The 22,395-nt window shown below is 35.8% G+C and overlaps 1 protein-coding gene across 1 annotated transcript; it reads right to left on the reverse strand.

Moving 5' to 3' along the window:
- Positions 1 to 4,736: 4,736 nt before the first annotated feature.
- On the reverse strand, positions 4,737 to 10,121 carry LOC149208206 (potassium channel KAT3-like). Its single transcript, XM_089395956.1, has 12 exons — positions 9,487 to 10,121; positions 8,820 to 9,035; positions 8,483 to 8,699; positions 8,050 to 8,367; positions 7,694 to 7,933; positions 7,479 to 7,577; positions 7,309 to 7,341; positions 6,526 to 6,711; positions 6,199 to 6,393; positions 5,993 to 6,068; positions 5,021 to 5,794; positions 4,737 to 4,899 (listed from the first exon to the last, which is right to left on the reverse strand). The coding sequence occupies exons 1-12, from the start codon at positions 9,669 to 9,671 to the stop codon at positions 4,745 to 4,747; spliced, it is 2,694 nt and encodes an 897-aa protein (XP_089252082.1). The 5' UTR covers positions 9,672 to 10,121; the 3' UTR covers positions 4,737 to 4,744.
- Positions 10,122 to 22,395: the final 12,274 nt, after the last annotated feature.

A 22,395-nucleotide genomic window follows, 5' to 3' on the forward strand; every position in this document is an offset into this window, starting at 1 on the left:
TGGAAATGGATTCTTAATTTTGTCATTTTTTTCAAACTCCTTGAAGCTTAAACCAAACTTTTCCATTGCATCCAAGTTGTCTAGAGCTTTCTAGCGATATAATGTTTTTCAAAAACTAACATCCAAATCACAAGATATTTGAAGTTGATCCATGTCAGCATTGTTCAAGGAAGTTCCACATCATCCCGCCAATCCATATGGCATTGTCACATCACCAAATTGCTACACACACACACACACACACTCAATCGATCAACGACCTTCATACGAGAGAAGGACCAATAGTTGGGATTAAAACAAGCACTGCTAACATATTGAAGGGGGTTCCCTTCATTGTGGTTGCATTCATGGTTCCACACTCAAAATCAAACAACAAACATTCAATAAGCCATATTGACGATATGAGGAGGGGGGTACCCCCATAAGGTGCGAAGAGGAGAGGGGGTCTTCAATAATTGTTATGCCCCTCGCAAAACCTTGCATCCCCTTCTATTTCTCCTGGTGAGATGGAAACATGACAAGCCCTATGACTGCCACATCATCCTACCATCCATGTAATCATGTCTTGGGTCCCACCTTACCCCTCGGACCAATTTTTAGAATTTTACATCATAATTTATCAAGGACATTTGACCTCAAACCCTACAGACACTAGCCCTCACTAAGTCAAGCCTCACACATCTACAGACCTCAAACAACTTAGGGTTAGACCCCTAGTTCAAGCCCAAACACTAGATATGATTGGATCTTTCCGCCCAACTCTCGAACAGGCGGGTCCTACCTTGAGCTTGGATTTTTCGAATGAAATTTTGACATTGTTCTTCACAATTATTCATGTAGCGTAGACCATAACTTTCACGATTCGTTTGCATTCTGAGGAGTTGACATTGCCTCCTATAAAATCGTGGATTGAATTCCAAGATCATCCACACCCTCTACCCGACCTACCTTAGCCATGATGGCAATCAAACAATGCATCCACACTATCATCTAAATATGTTGGAGCACACAATAAGAGCCTATTCCCATGTTTCACTGGGTCAAGAATGAGCATCGGGCCATTGAAATTTTCCATTAAAATACACGAATAGCATACATGTACAAAACAACATAATCACGGGGAAGCTCAGCCTACCCACAAACACATGAACAGATATAATTTTGACTCATTAATAACAACTCAATAACCAAGAGCATAGTAATAAGATTTAACGACAATACATGCAAGATGACTATGTCTATTAAATACAGTGAAATAAGATCATGAAGAACTGAATGTGTAGATTTTAACTACCTATCATGTATTGAATAATGAATTGGCAAGTAAGATTGGGGCTATAACTCTCCACCCAATCTTAGGATGATTGCATTGTGGTCTTTCTTGTAATCATTCACCCTCGAGCCAGATTCAGAGCTTGAGGAAGAATGCTTCAAGGAAATGACCAGAACTCCTCACCACACCAAGGAATCCAAAGATCTCACCATCTCCACCCTTGCACCCAAGGAATCTAGAGACAGCACCATCTCCGCCATTACAACCCAGACAACAATTCGATAATGACTCCACCTAAAACCGAGAATCCAAAGTTCACTAAGTGTAATTTTTGGCCTAAAAAATAAAGCATAGGTAGGCATTCTGGATACTCTTTTACTCAGAATGCAAAGGGGTAGGGCCTCCACCCAAACTGAGAATCTAGAGAGCCTTTGACCTTCATCCAAGAGGAATCCACTGAACCCTCTACATCTGCTTAAAACCAAAAATCCTCCTCTAGCAAAGCTCGCTAGAGAATCTACTGTTTGCTATTGTAGCACTAAATTCCTCCATGCAACCTTTATTTTTCGAGTTGTTGTAGCCTACAAAATTCCCTTGAGAAATATTTCCTGTGTCGTAGGCTTCATAATTTCCTCATGTTTCCCCTTGATAAATCTCCCACTCCCCTTTTCTCCTAAGATTTGAATACCTTCAAAACTTACTTGACCAGACAGTAAAAACTCTTGCCAACCAATCCATCCTCCTTTTAATATTTACCCTCTTCCTTGCGAACTTTTCCCAAGAAGTTATGGGTTTATCCTCCTTCTTGAGGAAGTCCATACGGTTCTTCCAACAACCATTAATTTCTCAGTCAGCGCAATTAAAAGCTAAAACCAGTCAACCCCATACCTTTCATTAAAAGGGCTACTTCCTCCAAATTTCCCAAGCAACCTCCTCAATCCAAAGATCTAAAATCGTTGCCCCTTTCTAGTCCCCAACCAAATGCCTCAAGGCGAAGGTCAGGACCAAATAAGCTAGGCAAGGTCTTAGGTAGCCCAAACCCACTAGGCATGGTGAGGCCCAACCTGGCTAAAGATAACGTAAGGTAAAGGTCGGGTTAGGACCAAACAAGCTAGGCCCCACACCAGATGGGTTATGTAGAATGAATTAGTAGAGGCGATAAGCAAGGTCAGTTATGTCAACCACTTTTAAATAGGAATGCCTATAATAATCTAAAATGATCTCTCTTTTATGAAATCTTACCTTCAAGTCCAACCCTATCACATTTTGTGGGCATGCCCCTTTTTATTTTTTGGATTCTTTTTTTCCTGAGGGCATATGTTTTGCAAGTGTCTTGTTTGGTAACATGATCAGCATCTAAATATTGTATTTTCATAATCTAGAAGTTGGGTCCACTAGAAGATTTTATGTTTCAGATGAATGTGGTCAAATAGACCTTTACTTAGGTATATTTTTGTACATATTCTGGCGAACGTAAATAACCCTTTCTTTTTTCTCTCAAGGTCCATCATTTTTAAAGACCCCAAGGTGTTCCCAATTTCCTCAAGAACCCTGTGATGCCATAAAGGAAGGGGACGATTTGGTAGCTCACCCATACTAACATTGTTGAGACCACCATTGTTGTGGCATCAAAATATGGGAACTAAAGGTTAATTAAGAGCCCTACATTTCCCAAAAACCAGGGCCCTTCTTTCAATGCTCTCTCCACATCTTCCTGGGTATCAAACTAAACAATGAAGAAACCTTTTGAGCAAAGGTATATGTTGCAATTTTTTGTCAAAGTTGGAAAATTTCATTGATGCAAAGCATCAAATCTAGGCTAAATTCCATTGAATATGCAAATCACTGCCATGGATTAAAGAACAAAAAAAAGTTGATTCACTGAACTGTTAGGTTTACTTCCATGGCAGATGCTTGTTGTTGTTGTTCAACGATGTAAGGTCTAGGATTGTATTGTGGTAGATCCGATTGATTAGAGAATTTCACTCACATGCATACTTGTAGAAAATAGAGCCTCCTAGGTTCCTAGCTCTTGAAGCACCCCCTCACAACCTTAGATTCAAACTTATGGTGGAGTTTCTTAAGATGTTGTAATCTTGCAGTTGAAAATGATCTTGTAACTATTTCACTTCATGAAAGAGACTTTTTATATCTACCAGATATCCCAGTCGATTCTCTATCTACTACTTGAGATTTGCCACATAATCCAAACCCAAAATCCAAAAGGGGAGGAATTCCCATTAAGGGTTCCAATGAAGATCTAAAAGTCCTCCCCCTGTTTCAATCCTTCAGACCCTCTAGCCCAAATTGGTTAGTACAAAGGGATTTTTTCCTGTAGAGCTTATCATTTAGATAATTGTGCAAGTTGTGTAAACCTAGATCAGGCCTTACGGCCAAGAAGACTGAAGAAATGAACCAATGCCAACCAGATCTAAATCAGCTTTAGACATTGACTCAGAAAACACGTTTGACGGTTCAAGAGATGCCCCCACCAAGAAGGTATAAATGGTTTCTTCATGGGAGAAATTCGCAGGCTCATAATCACCAATGAATTGTTGCAGTGCTTTGGGTTTTCATCCCATTTAAATCCACAACCTAGAACCCTTTTACTATCCTCCCATTGTTGTTGATTAAGCTCTTCAGTTTCCTTTCGGAGCACCTTCACAATCTTCTCCACCACAGAGCTCACCATTCCTACAATATACCCTCAAAGGCCATCAATTCCACCCAATCTTATCTCATACAATGTCAAGATATACCAGCCTCTCCCCTTTCTTGAGATACAAAAAGTAAAACTTATTTTAATATAAATTTCATTATTTTTAAATCAGATTTCATAACCATTAAACATTTGTTTTCATATTTCAAATATTATATTTATTATTATTTTATATATATTATTATTATTACGAATTAGTTTCAGTATAAATTAACTATCATTATTTTAAAATCAGATTTCATAATTTTTAATTATCATAATAAAAATTTTAAAATAAAGATAATAAACATATATTTTGGTATTTATATTTTTTTTAAGTTTGATAGGACTACATCTTCATCATGTCCAATTTATATTTTTTTTGTAAGTTTGATAGGACTACATCTTCATCATGTTCAATTTATCATCCCGATAAGGGATAGCACAAGATTTGAACCCAAGATAAGGGGATAGCACAAAATTTGAACCCAAGACTCCGGTTCTATATTTCCACGCCATTGCCAATTGAGCTACCCCAAACAGACTTTCATAGATATATTTTAATATTATGATAATTATTATTTTAGATAAGGTTTACTACAATAAAATTTAATTTATAAAATTATAACAAATAAAAGAAATCATTTAAATGATTTTGAAATTTTGCTTTTATATTGAGATAAATATTATGAAATTATATTTTAAAATTTAAATTTAAATTAAATAAAAGACAATTTACAGAATTTACTAAAATTATTTGATAACTGAAATTTCTATAACTTACACTGTTCATCTTTCTTACATGCCTTTTCAATCTCTTCCTTATCAACCAGGAAAAGATGATCACCATCTCTAATGACACTGATATCATCTATTTCAGCACATTCTTCATTCAAAACTTTCTCAGGTAAGTAACCAAACTTTTGCCCTGCAAGAACAACAATTCTGTGAATGGCTAGTTTTAAGGTCTTCTGCATTGTTTTGTTCTACAATTTCGAATACTAATAGAAACCTGAACTCGGGAAATCATCGATAAAATGAATACTTACCACCAATATCCAGGAGCCCCTGAACTGAATCTGGTAAGAGTATCAGTTTCCCTGGTTGCTTGTTTACTTTCTTATATACTGGCTGATGCCTGTGGACCGTCACTCTTTTAGAAAAAGAAGGGCTTGTCCGTGAACATTTAATTGCATCAGAAGTCATGACGCCAACACTATGGTTGCTGTTAGAATTCCTTGTGACAACGCCGAAAAGAGAATTTTCAAAATTAATAGCTCTTTTTGCTCTTTGCTTTCCAGTAGCCGGAGTAGAAATTGTATTTGCAAAATGATGAATGCCGTTTTCCTCTGCAGATCCTGACGAGTTTGTAATCTCCCTGTGATTTTGATCGTCTAAGCTCATTGGGACTGATAAATCTTTCATACATACACGTAGGTGTGAATCTGTTGACTGAGATTTGTCTGGGAATAATTCCAATATTTCATGCCCTTGATGCTCTGCCAAAGCTCTTGGTGTCCGACCACTACTATCTGTTTTTTCCACATCTGCTCCATGGTCCAAAAGAAATCTCACTACCTCTGTCAATCCATCGTTAATGGCAACATGGAGGGCTGTGTTCCCATCTCCATTTGTGGCATTTATATCTGCTCCATAAATTAGCAAATCATTCAACATGTCCAGATTCTTATTTTGTGCAGCAGTGCATAGAAAACTGCCAACACTACCAGACAGTAGATTTGCACCACTGTTCCAAAGTAATTTGGCTATATGTTCATGTCCACCCAGAATTGACTCCCACAGTGGAACACTTCCATCTTCATCTGCAAAGTTTATGAAAGGCTATAAATTATGAGGGTCAAATTCTTCCTTTTGTTAAATAAGAGAATCAGCAATTTGAAATTTGAAAAGCTGCTGAATTGACTGGGCTTGAAAGACATTTTAAGAATAATTGTTTATACTAAGAAATGCACTCCTTCATTGGCAAAAACTCAAAGTATATTAGGGATGAGAAAATATACCCTTGCTATTTACATCTGCTCCAGCTTCTAGAAGAAGGTTGACGCAATCTTTAAAGCCATTTGCTGTTGCAATGTGCTGATAACAAAACAAAAAAGTTATAATCAGTTAACCGGCTCAAAAAGAATTGTGTGCCTTGAAAAGATTGCTTGAAACGAAATACCATGAAACTGTAATGATCAAAATGATTTTTAATTTTGAAATTTACCAAGGGCGTGCGGCTGTTGCCATCTGATTCATTAGGATCCATCCCTCTTTTTAATAGTTGCTCCATTAGAAGAGTGTCTCCTATTGAAGCAACAAAACGGAGACTAACAGGTACATCCATTCTTTCTTTTGCTAGCAACTGCTCAATGTCTTTTGACAGTTCTTCAAAATTTGGGTTCTTCAGTTCCTTCAATTGCTATAATCATATCAACAAGAGGTTTAGCATGCCTGCAGTACTGACGAAGTCATTAATTGGAGCCTATTCCTACAAAATATTTTACTACTGTAAGTTCATTCAGCGTATATATTGTAATTCTTGCTTACATACTTTAAGAAAGTTGTTCATGATAATTGTTCCGTCTGTAATATTGGACTGCACAATATTCATGAATGCATTGCGGTTTAGTCTCAAAAGTTGAGAAAGCCTCTTTGTACGGACTGTGTATAGTTGTGGTTTGTAACAGAGGACTCCAATTTCTCCAAAAACATCTGCGGGCTGGGAACGTCCAAGAATCTGGAATACAGAAGGAATAAGTTTACTACTAATTTCGTCCTGAAAAAAAAGTTTACTACTAATTGAATTATTTAATTTTGTAATTCAAAACACTGTAGAGGCTGCCAATGCCCGAGGGTAAACAAAGTTATTGTGGAAAGAAACATGTCATTTTCTGTGCTTCAAGTTCTCCACTGTGACTAAAAAGCATAAAATAAACTAAATTGTTGTTTCGAATTAAATCGTAGTTCATTTCCAACCCTTCTAATTTCTGTAGACACTGCAGACGCTGCCCATGCTTGAGGAAAAACAAAGTTATTGAGGAAACAAACATGTCATTTTCTGTAGTTTAAAGTCTCCAAAAAAGCATAAGATAAAATAAGTTGTTGTTCCAAATTAATTCCAAATTTTGTGCTTGTCATGTTAAAATTCTAGCATGGATATTTACAGACTCGATAAATTGTTGATAATAATTTTTGAAAACTGTGTATCACAATCATGTGTTTGCCCGAAGTTAAAATTCCCCCAAAACACTGAAGTTTTGGAATGTTGCTCTCTACCGATGACTATATATTAAGAAGAAAAATAATCACTATTCTTTTAGAAATGGTAGCTTGCCTGATCTGTTTTATCCTTGTCTGCTAGTATGTCCTGCAAAATGAAAATGCACTGTTATTTTTTTGCTCAACATGAACATTGCCAAGCATTTGTCCAGAAGACACAAATTTAAGAAAGGGAATATAGCAAACAACTGATAAAATTCTGAAAACATTCAAAAAGATACCTACCACAGCACCTGACACTAACACATAAAAGTCTGTGGGTGCTTCATTTCTCAAAATGACATCCTCTCTTGGGGGAAAGTACTCTGCCTTCATCTCTGAAACCTTTCCAACCATAAGAAACTATCTGGTCATTTCTTTCTCCGTGTTATTGTACTGAAGTCCACTATCAAAGACAAAACCAACAAAGGGCTTTCTTATCGCAAGTACAGGGTATTTACCAGCTGAAAAAGGAAATCATGTGAGACTCCTTGGAAAAGGTACACGTTATCAACAATCGGGAAAAACAAGTGGTTTGCAATATTTGTACGGATTGCCTTTGGAAGATCATTCAAAGTTTCCTCTTCCTGCAAGCCCTCTGTTTTAAATTTCAGGCACAAATGTGCTAACATTTGATCCTGTAATAGCGGTGGCAGCCGATTCCTTAAAGAAAATCTTGAAGTTGCCTGAATTGTGTCCCTCTGCAATTGAAATGAAAGACATATTTTACTATCAGCAGGCAATTTTGTATTGAAAACGGAAAATATGTACATATAATGTTCCCAAAGTCGATTCGAAACATTAACATAGTACTTACAAATCTCCTGGTCCTGCTTGTGCCATGTACAACTAAATTTGTCATGTTCCCTATCAAATATGCAGTCAGACCCAGATTGAACAACATATAGAAGATATCAAATATCATTTCGCTAGTATTTTGAGCATGCAGGTCTCCATACCCAACAGTGGTCAGAGTGGTAATAGAAAAATAGATGGAAGTAACATAGCGAATCCATAGGCTTTCTTTAGCAAAATCTGGGCTTACAGCACCAATCCATGTCCTGGTCGGATTACGATATCTAGCAGCAAGCAGATAATCAAAGCATGCAGCACAATGAACTGCAAACAGTGTTACCTGCACAGTAGAGCCAATACGGTTTCAAATTCATTCTGGATTAATATGCAATTATAGATTGCGTATGGTGTTCCACTTTATTCAGGAAAAATAGGATTCCTGGTGTTTAACTTACACAAATGAGCTTTACGCAGCGTGTAAAGAAATAGTTGAATCGGATATCTTTCTCAAGTCTTGAAAACAGAGCACTGACACGCCTTAATCGCCAGAGGCGAAACATACTAAGATCACTAAAAGAGAACCCGAACCCAGATTTTCTTTTGAACATTAAACTAATTGCCGAAAAGGGCACTGTTGAACAGACATCAAAGAGGAACCATGTGCAAATATACCTGTGTCACCCAAAAAGATGATGAGAGTTTTTTTTCCAATAAGTGGAATTCCTATCTATCCCAGGTTCCAAGTTTATCCTACAATGGAAAAACCCTTTGAAAATTAAAAAATCAACTAGCCTTTTAGCAATGCTTTTGCGTCTGTCCACTAGCAAGTATGTTCTTCTGTCGAGGTAAGCTACGAAGAAGGTCATAACAATGTCAATCGCAAAAAAACCGTCTACAATGAGATCTGCAACAAATAAACCTCCTCTCGGCTCCTCAAGAAACCCAAACTCAAATGGTGAAACCCACGCTGAGTAAATCACTAGCAGGATCAAGAACGTTTCCCAGGCCCTGTAAGTATTGAAAATTGAACATAAATAGCAGTACAGGGAGCTTGGAGGATTCTATAGCCATAATAGTTTGAATATGTATATATATATATATTGGGGGAAAACACAGTAGATATTCCTTTCACATTTTCAGATTCATTCAAGATATGGTTGCTGCTAACTTGTCAGCTCAATCTATAACCTAAATGAAAAGCAGAACACGGAGGATTTGAGAAAAAAATTGGGCAAAAATTCAATGGATGCTTCATAAATTCTGCATAATAATCTGTGATCACGGATAACTTACCAAATCCAATCAGTTTCTTATATTCAAAAAAAAGTTTGACAACTCTCTCAAATTTTATGATGAAAGTAGCATCGCATAACAATTGGATTAATACATACTGTCTACATACACCTTCATAAAATTCTGTGGAAATTGCTTTTATTTTCGCAATTTAAATAACACATACCTGTAACGAGGATCATAAGGAGAGATGATAGATCTCTGCAGCTTGACGCGACGATTGCTTCTGGCGCCTAGGGAAGGCAACAACGCGCTAGAAGTGGTGAAGTGACTTTCTGTTACCGACATCTGTTCATTGCCCAAACCAACATTCCAGGCGCACATGAAGCTTTCCATCCAGCGATTACCCATTGGCAGGGTCGATCCTCGGCCGCACCACTTCTCCAAGCTTTTATCCCGGTAAATTTGGCGTTGTCTAATTTAATTTAATATTTATACCATCCTTCAACTAAACTTTCCAAATATATACAAGAATTAAACTTTATCCATTAATAATACCATCCTCCAACAAAATTTTCCCAAAAATATTCAATACAGTATTTTCCTTAAAAAAATACACAAACATCAAACGCCTGTCCCGACCCAATTCACAGATCAGAATTTGTGATTTTTCATGGCGGGAGATGAAACAGCAGATGACCTCTCACTTGCCTTGGCCTCGTTTCATTCCGAAAAGCGAAGCGGCAGTTGGCTTCATAGATTTCGAGACTAAACACTCTGATATCCGCCCACTAAAATGGCAATTCCGCTATGTTTTTAACATGCGAAGCACATACTCTTATTTTAACTAGTTGTCAAAAAAATAACGATCACGAGATTAGTTAGCGAAACTTGAAGCAGTTGTGAAAAAAATCAGCACCAGATTCGTTAGCGCAGCATAATTTGTCGTGAAAAAGAAACAGCGGGAAGTTGGTTAGAGAAATTCTAAATTTAGAGAGATTCTAAATTTAGAGGGAGAGGCCCGTGCCATAGGGATCCCTGTCTCCATATAAATATCTACCATCTATCTTGTCAGAGCGAACAATCCCATTTACTGCTCTCTAGCGTTCGGCGCTATCCATTAAAATATAACTACCCCACAATAAACTATTAAATATTGAATAAAATTATTTATGTTGCTGAATTTGAAGTTGATCGTTCGTTCTATATATAAGGGCGGTTTAACTATGAGATGCTTTCATATTAAATACAAAATTATTTAAGCCCTTGAATCTGAAGTTCAATTTATCTGAATTTGAAGTTCAATTTGCAATTGATGAGTAGTTTAATTATGAGATGAGTTTGCTTTTCCGGACGGATGGACATTTGAGATATTCACTCATTTTCTCACTCATTTTCTTGATATGATGGGTAGCGACTTTACTATGCTTGGAAATCTTATCTACATTCATAGCTCTTATACTTAAGTCTGGACACTTGAGATATTCATTTTTTTTCTTGATATGATGGGTAGCTACTTACTAAGATGTTTGAGTAACTTAGAAATGCTTGGAAAGTTTTATGGGAGGAATCTAGAAATGTTTGGATAATTTTATCTACATTTATCGTTCTTATACTTAAGCCTAGAAACTTAGAGATATTTACCTTTTTTTTTTTATAGGATGGGTAGTGACTTACTAAGATGTTGGAGTAACTTAGAAATGTTTGGAAAGTTTTATTTATATTCATTGCTCTTATACTTTAGTCTTTTTGTTCTTTACGCAACATTATTTATAAATTGATTTCTAAAATTATTGCAAATCAGTTGAAGGAAAATTTATCAGTTTATATGGAACAGTTTGGTTTCTTAAGAGATCTTGAGATTCAAGATGCTGCGGCCATGGCTCAGGAGTGTATCCACTTCATAAAAACTCTTAAAAAAGAGGCACTTATATTAAAGTTGGATCTCCACAAGGCTTATGACTGTGTAGATTGGAATTTCCTTCAAATGATTATATTCAAGATAGGGTAGTCGATTAGTATCGTTGATTGGATTATGGTTTGTGTCTCCTCGGTAAACTATCTAATTTTGATTAATGGTTTTCCATTGAATTTTTTCAGGGCCTACAGGGGTCTACGTCAGCGGTGTTCTTTATCTCCAATATTGTTCTTGTTAGTTATTGATGGGTTGAGGAGGAAAATACTAGAAGTCAAAGGTGTTGGTAGATTCATAGACCTACATGTCACAAGGAATGTTTCTATTACTCACCTAATGTTTGTCGATGATGTGCTCCTATTTCGTCAGTTTTCCACGTACCAATGGCAACAACTCTTCCTCATCATTTCTAAATTTGGAGAAGCATCTGGATTATTCATGAATAATCTAAAAATCCCTTCTCATCCATGCTTCCAACAAATGAAACATAATAACAGAGATTGCAAATATATTTGGGGTTAGATCTTCTTCTCTTGAGGAAGGCTTCACCTATCTTGGTTTCAAATTGAAGCCAAACAACTATCATATTAAGGATTGGCAATGGCTTATTAACAAATTCGAATGCAGGTTGTCTCATTGGATTCACAGATGGTTAAACTCGTGTGGCAGATCAATTCTTGTGTAATCAATGCTTCAAAGCATTTCAGTTTATTAGATCGATTTATTCATGTTTCCCAGCCAAATCATCCAAAAAATCAAGGCCATTATTGTAAATTTCATTTGTTTTGGGGAAAAGGGTGGGAAAAAAATTCATTTGGCAAGTCAAGAAGATATTACAAAGTTGAAGGATTTTGGTGGTTGGGGAATAAAAGATATCAAGATTTTTTGGTGGGCTTCCTGACAAAGAGATTTTGGCGAGCCATTTATGGGAATGGTATTTGGCAGGGAATATTTAAATATAAATATATGAAGAGCATGTCCTTTTTGGAATGGTTCAGGTTTAGTCAATTTCCAAATCAAAATGCTTCATACATTTGGAATAGTTTATGAAGACAAAAAGGTGGCTATTTGGAAATACCCATGGGGAGATAGGAAATGGATCAAAGGTTTTAGTGGGGATTGACTCGTCCATGATATGCGTGGAGATCCTTTCCTGCTGACTGCAATTACCAAATTTTTAAATGACAAGGGGATTTTTTTCTTATCATATATCTGAGATGCTTATGATTTGATGCAGTATTATCCCATATGGAAGAATGTCGGAGTAATGGGAATGCCTAGAGAAAATGTTGTGATTTGGCAACATTACATGTAAGATCTACTTTCGATGGGGATTACTCTTAGTGAGGAAGATGATTATCTTAGGTGGAATGACATCCTTTACTAGGGACAATTAGTGATATCAGAGGTACACAAACATATTAATCTCTATATAGATGCATGAGGAATTAAGTTGGTTCAGGTATGTTTAGATGTGGAATATGCCACTAAAGATGAAAATTTTCAAATGGCTTGTATGGAAAGACAAGATCCTCACCTGGGAAAATCTTTGTAAGAGAGGTTTTGAAGGTCCGAAAAGATGCTACTTATGTAAGGGTTCCCTTAAAGATATGCTTCATTTTCTCATCCAATGTCTTTTCGCCACTGCCATATGGATCTGTGTTCTTCTGGTTTTAAAGGTTCAAGCGCGATGGTATTTTATATCTATAGAGGAATGTTTCAAATGGTGGATGCTTCACTGTAGAGAGCATCAAAATCTACCATTTTTTATTATTTAGGACTTATGGAGGGGTAGAAATAAACTAATTTTTAAGGAATGTACTTTTGACACTACTCGTATTTGTGAAAAAGGTGTTCTTTATATAGTGAATATGCCCAGAAGTTTCGAAAGGAAAAATTGCATAGACCCTTGGCGGGTGGTATTAATACAACATTTCCTTCCAAATAATTTGATGGGGATGCCCAATATGGGCATTGCAGGTGTGGTTTTCTCGTTGAGATCTGATAGGTACTTCAGTGTCACTTCTATTGGAGTTGTCGCATTGCAACAAACACAAAGGCAGAGATGATCATAATGTGGGGGATATTATACTGCACAAAGAGGCTTAATATTGATTCTATTCATATTTTTGGAGATTCTCAGGTCATAATACATTGGATCAATGGTAGGTCTTCTTTTGCCCCTCCTTTTTTCTCCAACTAGGCATGTCGGATCTATTTTTTGAAGGCATTTTTTCAACACATATCCTTTGAACATATTTTCGGGGAATTTACTTCTTCTATAAATGTTCTTTCAAAAAAGGGCCTTTTGGCATTGCCTAGAAGAGTTCATTGTAGTTTTCTATGTCATGGTGTGTTGAGGAGTGCTATGTCTTTTCCATTAGTTTGATTTTTCTTTATGCATTTTATGTCCCATATGCCACTCAGTCTGTTGGTTTGAATGGTTTATTGCAGATTCTACAACTGCAATGTTTTTTAATAGGTTTATGATATGCATAGTTGAATTATAGTTCTTTTAGCTATATGTTGATGGATATGTAATGTTAGCAACTACCTCTCAGTGGAACATGTTTTATCTACTAGATTTTTCTCTAATCTGGACATAATGGAGTTTCTATAGCATCATTTTGAATTATGTAAGCAATTTTCTTATATTAATATGATAACTTCTTATTTTTATTCCTTATATATATATATATATATATATATATATATATATATATATATATATATATATATATAGAACATTTTTGGAATTATGAGTTGAAATTTATATAATTTGTAAAATTTAAAACATAAGTCGATCCATATATTCAAAATCTTATTAAAAATTATCCAATAAAAATAAAAATAAAATAAATATAAATTCTAATAATTAATAGTTAAATTGTGTCTTGAATATGTCGCTCGACACTATCAAACTAGCACAACCACATTAGTAAATGTGTTTGATATCCGTTGAACGCATCATTTTCCATCATTTATACACCAATCAATAAATATGGGCTATCTTACAATTTTCCCAAGTTACATTGCAAAAGTTGAGCAATGGTATACATTTTTGAATAAATAATTAAGACTGAAAAATGATTAGCAATTGCAGAACTTGAGAGAGAATAGAAGAAATCCACAAGTCATTTATTGTTCATCATTACTTTGTATTAATAGATTTAAAATAGCACTAGAATTAGAACCATGCCAAGGTGCAAGGCAGGGTAGCAAATAAAGCAGAAGTCTAATTCTATTTCTCTCTTAAAATTAGCATCATGACAAGGTGCAAGGAAGGAAATAGAGAGGAAGTCTACATTGAAAATCTACACGATTTAAATACATAGTACATATAATGAAAGCCCTCAAACTTTGGTCAGATTACATGAATCATATGGAGTAAAAATTTAAATATGCAATGTATGTATCATGAAATCTCTTTTATGTCGCACTGACAATACATGGAAGAGACAAAGGTGCACTAAAGATAAACAAAAATCATCTAAAGTTATATACACAATGTATCTATGGCAAATATTTTAATATTCAAACAACAACCAAACTATTATATATATGCACTGTGTATAGAATAAAATCCATAAAAATTTGGGCAACTTGATGAACTATTTGAAGTGATACCTATTTACCTCTTTATCTATCAATCATGCCTACATGGTAAATTAGGAGTTGCACCATTTGAGTTCTTCTCCCTGTGAAATTATGTTAACATCTATTTATTTGTTAATGGCCAAATAGAGCATGCAAGAAATAAATCATATGTTATTTTATCGTAACGTCATATAAAATAATAGATAACATCATATAAAATAATAGACAAAATTACCAATGTTAATCTTACTCAACACCACAATTGTGATCCGTGAGGTCCATGGACAACTATTTCCATGCCTTTTGCCTTTAATATGATCTTCTTCTTCTCATATGAGTCGATATTATGCAAGGAAGTCTCTCTCTCGGAGTCTTAATCACAATTAAAATAACAAGAATGATTTGTCAGTGGGAGAAAATAGAATGGAACAAAGAGACAAAGACAACACTAATGAAATGATAGTCATCATTTCATTTATTTGTGTTTGAAATTTGATCAATTTATCCACTTTTTATCAAGACCCTTCATGGCCATTAAAGTAGTTTTATCACAGAAACGGTTGATAAATAATTTTTCAATAAATTATAAGGCCAACCACTCTTCATTAATTATTTTTTAGTAAATTAAAGATAGGATCATATTAAATAAACTGAAAAACCATTCATATACCTTTTATACTATCATGTATTAGATGAAGAATATTCCCAGATTATCAAATCGTGACCATTCATAATTTAAAATTTTGAAATTCCTATAACCCAATTCCAATATAGACCATGCCTCCACGTGTAATAAAATATAACTAATTCACGTAGCGCAAGTGTGTTGATACAGAGCATCTCCTCCAATTCTTCCATCACGATATAGAGCACCGCCCATTCGAAACCATCCATTGTTGTCGCCCCTCACACTAGGGATTCGCTGCTCGCTTCCAATGATGAACCCTCGAGAACCGACAATGTCATTGCTTCCCTACGTTTCCAATTCCTCCATGAATATACATAAAACCACCCATTTTAAACCCTCCATTTATATCGCCCCTCACACCTGGGTTCTGATGCTCACTTCCAATGACGGATCGAGGTTCAGATCTTGAGGGGGAATCGACCTGGAATGATGGCATCGACTCTGTAGCTACAGCTGACAAGGATCAAGTAGACATGGATATATATGCCCTCAAAGCCCTCGTCACACCTCTAGATGTCACTAGAATTGACGATTTTCTTCCTCATGCTTAGAGTGAGTCGCCTTTGAGAGATCCTGGACTTGGGTTGTCATTGCAATTTACGCAACACCGGAAGTCTTCCCACGAAGTGGTTGATGAAATTTATAACCAACTTCCTAAGAGGGTACCTTTCGTTCCTGATCCTTATGTCACTTAGCTGTTGGATGGTTCTAGTGCCCTAGACTTTCAAAAATTCCCAATATTTGTTAAAACCATATCTGGAAAATCTATGTGTCTTAGGGTATGTGAATAGGAGGTTGTATCTTCACTTGCAGACAAAATATTTAAATTGACAGGTATCCTAGAGGGGAGTACGAGAATCCTCTATGAGGGAACGCAATTAAATTTGGTAAAAGCTCTAAGGGATTGTGCCATTAAGAAGGATCCCTTTGTCTCCCTCATTTCCGGATTGAAAGGAGGTGCCACGGGAACTAGGGCATCTTCTACCTCAAAACCCCTCTCATTTAAAGAAGCTCTCAATGTAGGCTATAACTCCCAACCATCGAAGGCTCTTGCCAGCTAGGCCTTTGTGGTTGAAAATTCATTGGAAGCTCCAGCAATCCAGATGAATCATCTTTTCACCATGATAAAGATTCATTATTATATTCAGCATGCAGTCATTTGTTGTTTTAACAGATTATGGCCCTTGCTTTCTGCCCTCGAGGCGTGGGTTTTCTTGAACTAGACAAAGAACATAGATCTGATATTATGTTCTAAAGGTTATTTTGTAGTAGTCTTCAAAGATCTGGAGGAACGAAAGAGGGTTTTTGATCGGGGTACCTAGTTTTGGGGTCGTGTAGTACTCTCAATTCAGCCATGGTTTCCTGAGTTCAACCCACTCTCCATGAAGACTTTGGCCACTCTGATTTGGGTAAGACTCCCAAACTTACCCCTTAAGTGGATTACTTCGGATTTCCTTAAATCTATTGGAAATTCAATCAGACGCTTTGTCAAGATAGATAGTGAGGGAGTAGCTAATGGGTCAATCTCTTTCGTCTGAATCTGTTTTGAACTATATTTAAGCGCAGTTCTATCAGATAAAATTATCCTAAAATGGGATGGAAAGGAACTTCATCAATCTCTAGTCTGTAAAAACATAACTTTTAGATGCAGAAATTATCAACAACTCAGACATCTTTAGGTGCGTTCCCTAAAGGAGTGTCAGGATCCCTCATTAGGGGAATTTTGAGGTCTAAAATGGGCCTCTTAAGAAAAATGTACAACTAAAATAAAATTTATAAGAACCAATAGGATTCAAGATGATGATGTCAACCATGGGGGATAATTCACTATTTTTGGAGTGAAAAAGTAAAAAGATTAAAAAATAATAACATAATAAAATTTATTTTTCAACTCGTATTTTCAACTTATCACCTTAATATTTTACTCAAATTTCGAGTAGGAGTACTCGTTGGATGCAAAATTTAATTCCTTATCCAAGGAGTACCCATGTTGCAGACTTTTGATGGACCCTGCTACACGAAAAATGAGAAATACATGAAAAAACATGATTACAATCACATTTTTCATGTTGTAGGGTCCATTAAAAGTATGCAATATGGGTACTCCTTGGATGAGGAATCAAATTTTGCATCCAACGAGTGTTTCAACTCAAAATTTGAGTAAACTCGTAGGGAGATAAGTTGAAAATACGAGTTGAAAAATAATTTTCTCTTTTTTTCCCTCTAAAATTTGATGATGTAATCTAATATTATTTTATTATTTCCGTTATTGTTTTATAATTTCCTTAGGAGGCCCATTTTAGACATCAAAATTCCCCTAATGGGAGCCATGAAAACCCAACCATGGATGGCATGATTATAAGACAACTTCAAACATAAAGAATACAAATAACAATAAGAAAGGAAACCCTCAGTAGGAAAAGGCATGTCTTGATTCTTCAGCCTCCCAAGATCCTGTGCAGCCCATGGTTGATACGCCTCTGGCCTCAATGGAAAATAATTTTTCGGCCATGGAGAATGAAAGTCCACCAGCACTAATTGTGGCTACCCCACTAGGAAAAAATGACATCACGAGTCTGATCATTCAGATAGTGACAAGGATGTCCCGTGCCATGAGGAGGTAGAAGCGATGGAGATTTCTTTGAAAGAAAAGGATATGGAATATTCCTCATGTAGTTGGTAAATATGTAGGATGGGTAGATGTCCGTAGGAAAAGGGAAAGAATGAAAAACCCTTGAACACCTCTGGTGTTTGATATCTTAGTATGTCATACCTAGTAAGGGGCATGACCTCTCAAGTTAGTTTCTTTGGATCCGTTGATAAATATATGTACTCAATGTAATATTTTTTTACCATTAATAGAATATTTTGAATCAACTTAAAAAAAAATATAACTACTAATCGTATATGTAAATATTAAATTTGAGAAAAAATTATATATGTTGTTGAATCTGATATTGATCGTCCCCGTTGAATTTGAATTAAACATCATTTAATATTCTAGTGGGATAATTGTAATCACATTAAAATATCAGTTGAAAGCAATCCAACTTTAATCATGTGATATCAAAAGTGTGTTAACTTTCGATCCAAACTAGTTTAACTGATCTTCATGATTACGAAATGAGTCTAGTTTATGATCGATGCTCTCTTTGAGTGTGCATTGGAGTTACACTTTCTCCTTTAGTTTATAGATACTTATTGTTGTGTCATTTTAATAAATCAATCTTTTTCCTCTTAAAATCATTATTTCTAATTATGAATTCCATTTTGTTTTGTTTTGTAACCAATCTCCTAGTGTGATTTGTGGACGGTTGTTTTAGACTAATACTTAGGGAAATCCCTTTGATCCAACTTAAGTTTTTTTTAATCACAGGTAACAAGTTTACCAATTTTCAAAAAAAAAAATGAAGAAAAAACCTTGTTTTCCAAACACTATATCAAAATTCCTATAGAGATCCACTCTTATTCTTGATTCAGATCTTGAACTTATGTCATTGCATTAATAAAGAACTTATGGATTATATTATTTTTGAACATTTTTAGGTTAAGTGGACCACATTTCAAGTTGGAACTCTTTTCATTTCATCTAAAAATGTTTATTTTTATCTTATTTATGATTGATTCAGGGGATCAAAAATATGTTCAAAATGAAAGTGCTCAAAATCACCCGCAACTAGCACCAAATCGTAGATCTCATTGTTATGAATCCACTGATGCACCTAAATTCGACATCGTATGAGGAATTTATCACGTTCTGAAGTTTTAGGCAAACAACAAAAAGTAAAAGTGCATGGTTGACTATGTAGGTGCAGATGTCGTGTGGAAGTCAGTACGGTGACGTGGTGCTGACGTTAGCAAGGTGACTGGAATGTATGGATAGATAAGTAGGCAAAACTCATGAGGAAAAGTGGCAACTAGTTATTAGTGGATGGAATTATTTTTAGGCCAAGCATAGGCCACCACATGGGCCAATCATAGGGTGCCACATGACACTATGAGAGGTCACCATGTGGCCTCAAAAATAGCACCGAATTTTTTTTTAACTAACCGTCAAGCTCCGCAGGGTTCAATTCGATGACCTCCAACAAACAAATCGACCCCCCAACAGTTCGGCCTACATTATCACTTGTTAATACAACGTGGGAACATTTTATTTATTTTAGTACAATGGAGTGGTCATGGGGAAGGGCGGGCCAGTGGGCGCACCTAATTGACCCGACCCACGATTTAGTGATACCACATGACCATCGACAATGTTATATGGGGGCGGGGCGCATGACACCCTGCCCACGCCCAAGGCCCAAGCCCCCAACTATATTCAACAACCACATGACCAGAGCGTTAGGAATGAGTGTAATGGGAGGCAAGTGGCCTATGGCCCACGCCCCATGGTCTTGTGAACCCATACGACTGGAGGTGTGGAGTTCGGGTGGGGCTTCGGCCCACATATTAAAATTGATATTTTAAAATAATACAACACATATACCAATGGGAGGTGTGGGTCGAACCCGTGACCTACGCCCAAATATCATTTGGTGCCACAATTAGGCCACAGATGGTTTGTTTGAATGATTAGCAGGGTCAAGAGATTTTGTAGAACAATTTGCAAACTAGTTTGGTAATAGGGTCATATTTTGCTCACTTTTCAGCCTTTTTGAGCTCAAGAAGATCCTAGACAAGTGTTTTTGATTATTCTGGACACGATGGCAGTGTTATTTTTTCATATTGAAGCTTGTAGGTTGATGTCTTGATAATTTAAGAAAATAAGAAAATACCACCATTAGAAGATAGATCTAGAGACGTAGCCCATGAAGGGTGAACTCTATTATAAATTTGCTTGTGTTTGACGCTACATGTTTGTCCATTTTTAACTATTAAAATTTTGCAAAACTTACTTAAATTTGTGTACTTTTGCGACCACGATCCATTTCCTAAAATACATGAACTAGCTTGCAAATCATTTCATGAAACCTTCACTTTTTTAATTTTGGATTAGTTTGGTATCAGAGCATGGTTTTTGTGAAGGTTTTACAAAATTTTCAAGGTTTTTGAATGCTTACAAGGTCTAAATTGAGAAGAGGATAAGGAGCACTTGAAGAAACTAACCCTCAAATTGGATCAAGGAGGCCACAAACTCCACAAGTCATGGCACATGAAGAAGGAAAAGGACAAGAGTTGATGTCTAAGGATGAGAGAGCTTTTAGAAAATATTTCTTTGATATGATTGAGATGGTGAAAGTGTTGTACAATGAGAGAACAACATAGTTTCAAGGAGAAATTTCTAATCAACCAAAAGGTGATGGTGGTAATGAAAGCAAACCTCCACCTCGTCCTCCTCCTTCACCTCCATCTTCACCTCCATTCTCACTTCCTTCTTCACCTACTTCTTCACATAGACCTACTCCTCCTACATCTCCAAGAGGACATGTTAAGTATCATTTGCTTAAACTTGATGTCAAGTTTGAATTTCCAATGTATAATGGAGAAGTAAATGTTGAAAAATTGGATAATTGGGTTCATAAAATTGAATTTTATTGCAAGATTCAAAAGATTGATGATGATATCATAAAGATCCAGCTTTCTTCTCTTCACTTGGAAGGTGCAACTCTCATCTGGTGGGAGGCCAGAACTCAAGAATATTTGAAGAAAAGTGGTAAAATGATCTCTTCTTGGAATGATTTTATAGTTGAATTAAGAAGGCAATTTTATCCATTGGTTTACATGCAAAAAGAAATTATGGATTGGAAAAAATTTAGGCAAGCTAAAGGTTAGAGTGTCCAAAGTTACACACGATAATTTAGAAAAAGAGCATTAATCTTGGGTGTTGGTTTGACTTCTCAAGATACTCTCCTTAAATATATAGGTAGATTACATCGTTATTTGAGACATACTATCCTTATGTTTAATCCCACCAATATAGATGAAGTATGTGTTCAAGCAACTCATTTAGAATGAAGAGGCTAGAATGTTCCTCAAGAGTCCAACAACAAACCTTTTAAACCTAGAGACAAAGGAAAGGGAAAATTTAAGGGAAAAGGTAAGAATAATGCTACCATCAAGAAAGATGAGAGAAAATTGCTTGTAAACATTGTTCAAAATATGGCCATGATGAAGACCATTGTTGGAAATTACATCCAAAATTGAGACCAAAGAAGTTCAATAGCAAGGGGAAACAAAAGATTGTTTCTACAACTCAACAAGATCTAGGATCCGATTCAGGGGATGAAACCAAAATCACAACCACGGGAATGAAAGATATGGCTTCTAACACAAGTACTAGTTCTTCTAGCAAGCATGTTGAATCTTTAAATGATAAAGAAATAAGTTATCTTTTCCATATCAGGATCATTACAAAACATACAAAGGTTGATACATTATTTAATAGTGGATCTCAAGTCAATCTTATCTCTTAAGAAATTGTCAAGAAACTTAACTTGGAAACTACACCTCATACAAAACCTTACCCTTTAGGTTGGGTATGTGATGATGTCAAATTTCAAGTGACAATAAAATGTAAAATCAACTTTTCCATCAGTACTAATTTTATAGACAAGGTAGAGCTTGATGTTGTACCACTTGATATTTGTGGGATCGTCTTAGGGAGCCCATATTTGTATGACCAAAAAGCCATATTTTTTCGGTCAAATATGGAGTTGAGTATATTGTTAGAGAACATTGCAAGAAGATGAAATTATCTCTTGTTAGTGCAGGTCAAATGAAAAGACTTGTGAATGTTAGTAAGAATTTTGTGTTGTTGATGATTAAAACTAAATATATTGTTGAATCTAAAGATTTCTTAGGATGTGATTCTAAAATCAAGCATGAATTGGTTTAAGTTGTTAACACTTATGACAATATGTTTCAGGAACCTAAAGGGTTACCTCCAAAAGGAGGAATCCAACATGAGATACAATTGCAGTAGGATTCACTAC

This window comes from Pinus tabuliformis, chromosome 1_2 (genome assembly GCF_031772625.1).
Source record: "Pinus tabuliformis cultivar Carrire ecotype Pingquan chromosome 1_2, CPIR1, whole genome shotgun sequence".
In the NCBI taxonomy this organism is placed as follows: domain Eukaryota; kingdom Viridiplantae; phylum Streptophyta; class Pinopsida; order Pinales; family Pinaceae; genus Pinus; species Pinus tabuliformis.

Bases quoted from the DNA above. Each gene is read 5' to 3' on its own strand.
- LOC149208206 (XM_089395956.1), bottom strand. From the start codon at position 9,671: ATGGGTAATCGCTGGATGGAAAGCTTCATGTGCGCCTGGAATGTTGGT. The intron at 7,578-7,693 runs GTAAATACCCTG...ATGGTTGGAAAG, and splicing joins ATGATTTCCTTTTTCAGCTG to GTTTCAGAGATGAAGGCAGA. The intron at 6,069-6,198 runs GTAAATTTCAAA...TTTTGTTATCAG, and splicing joins GCAACAGCCGCACGCCCTTG to CACATTGCAACAGCAAATGG.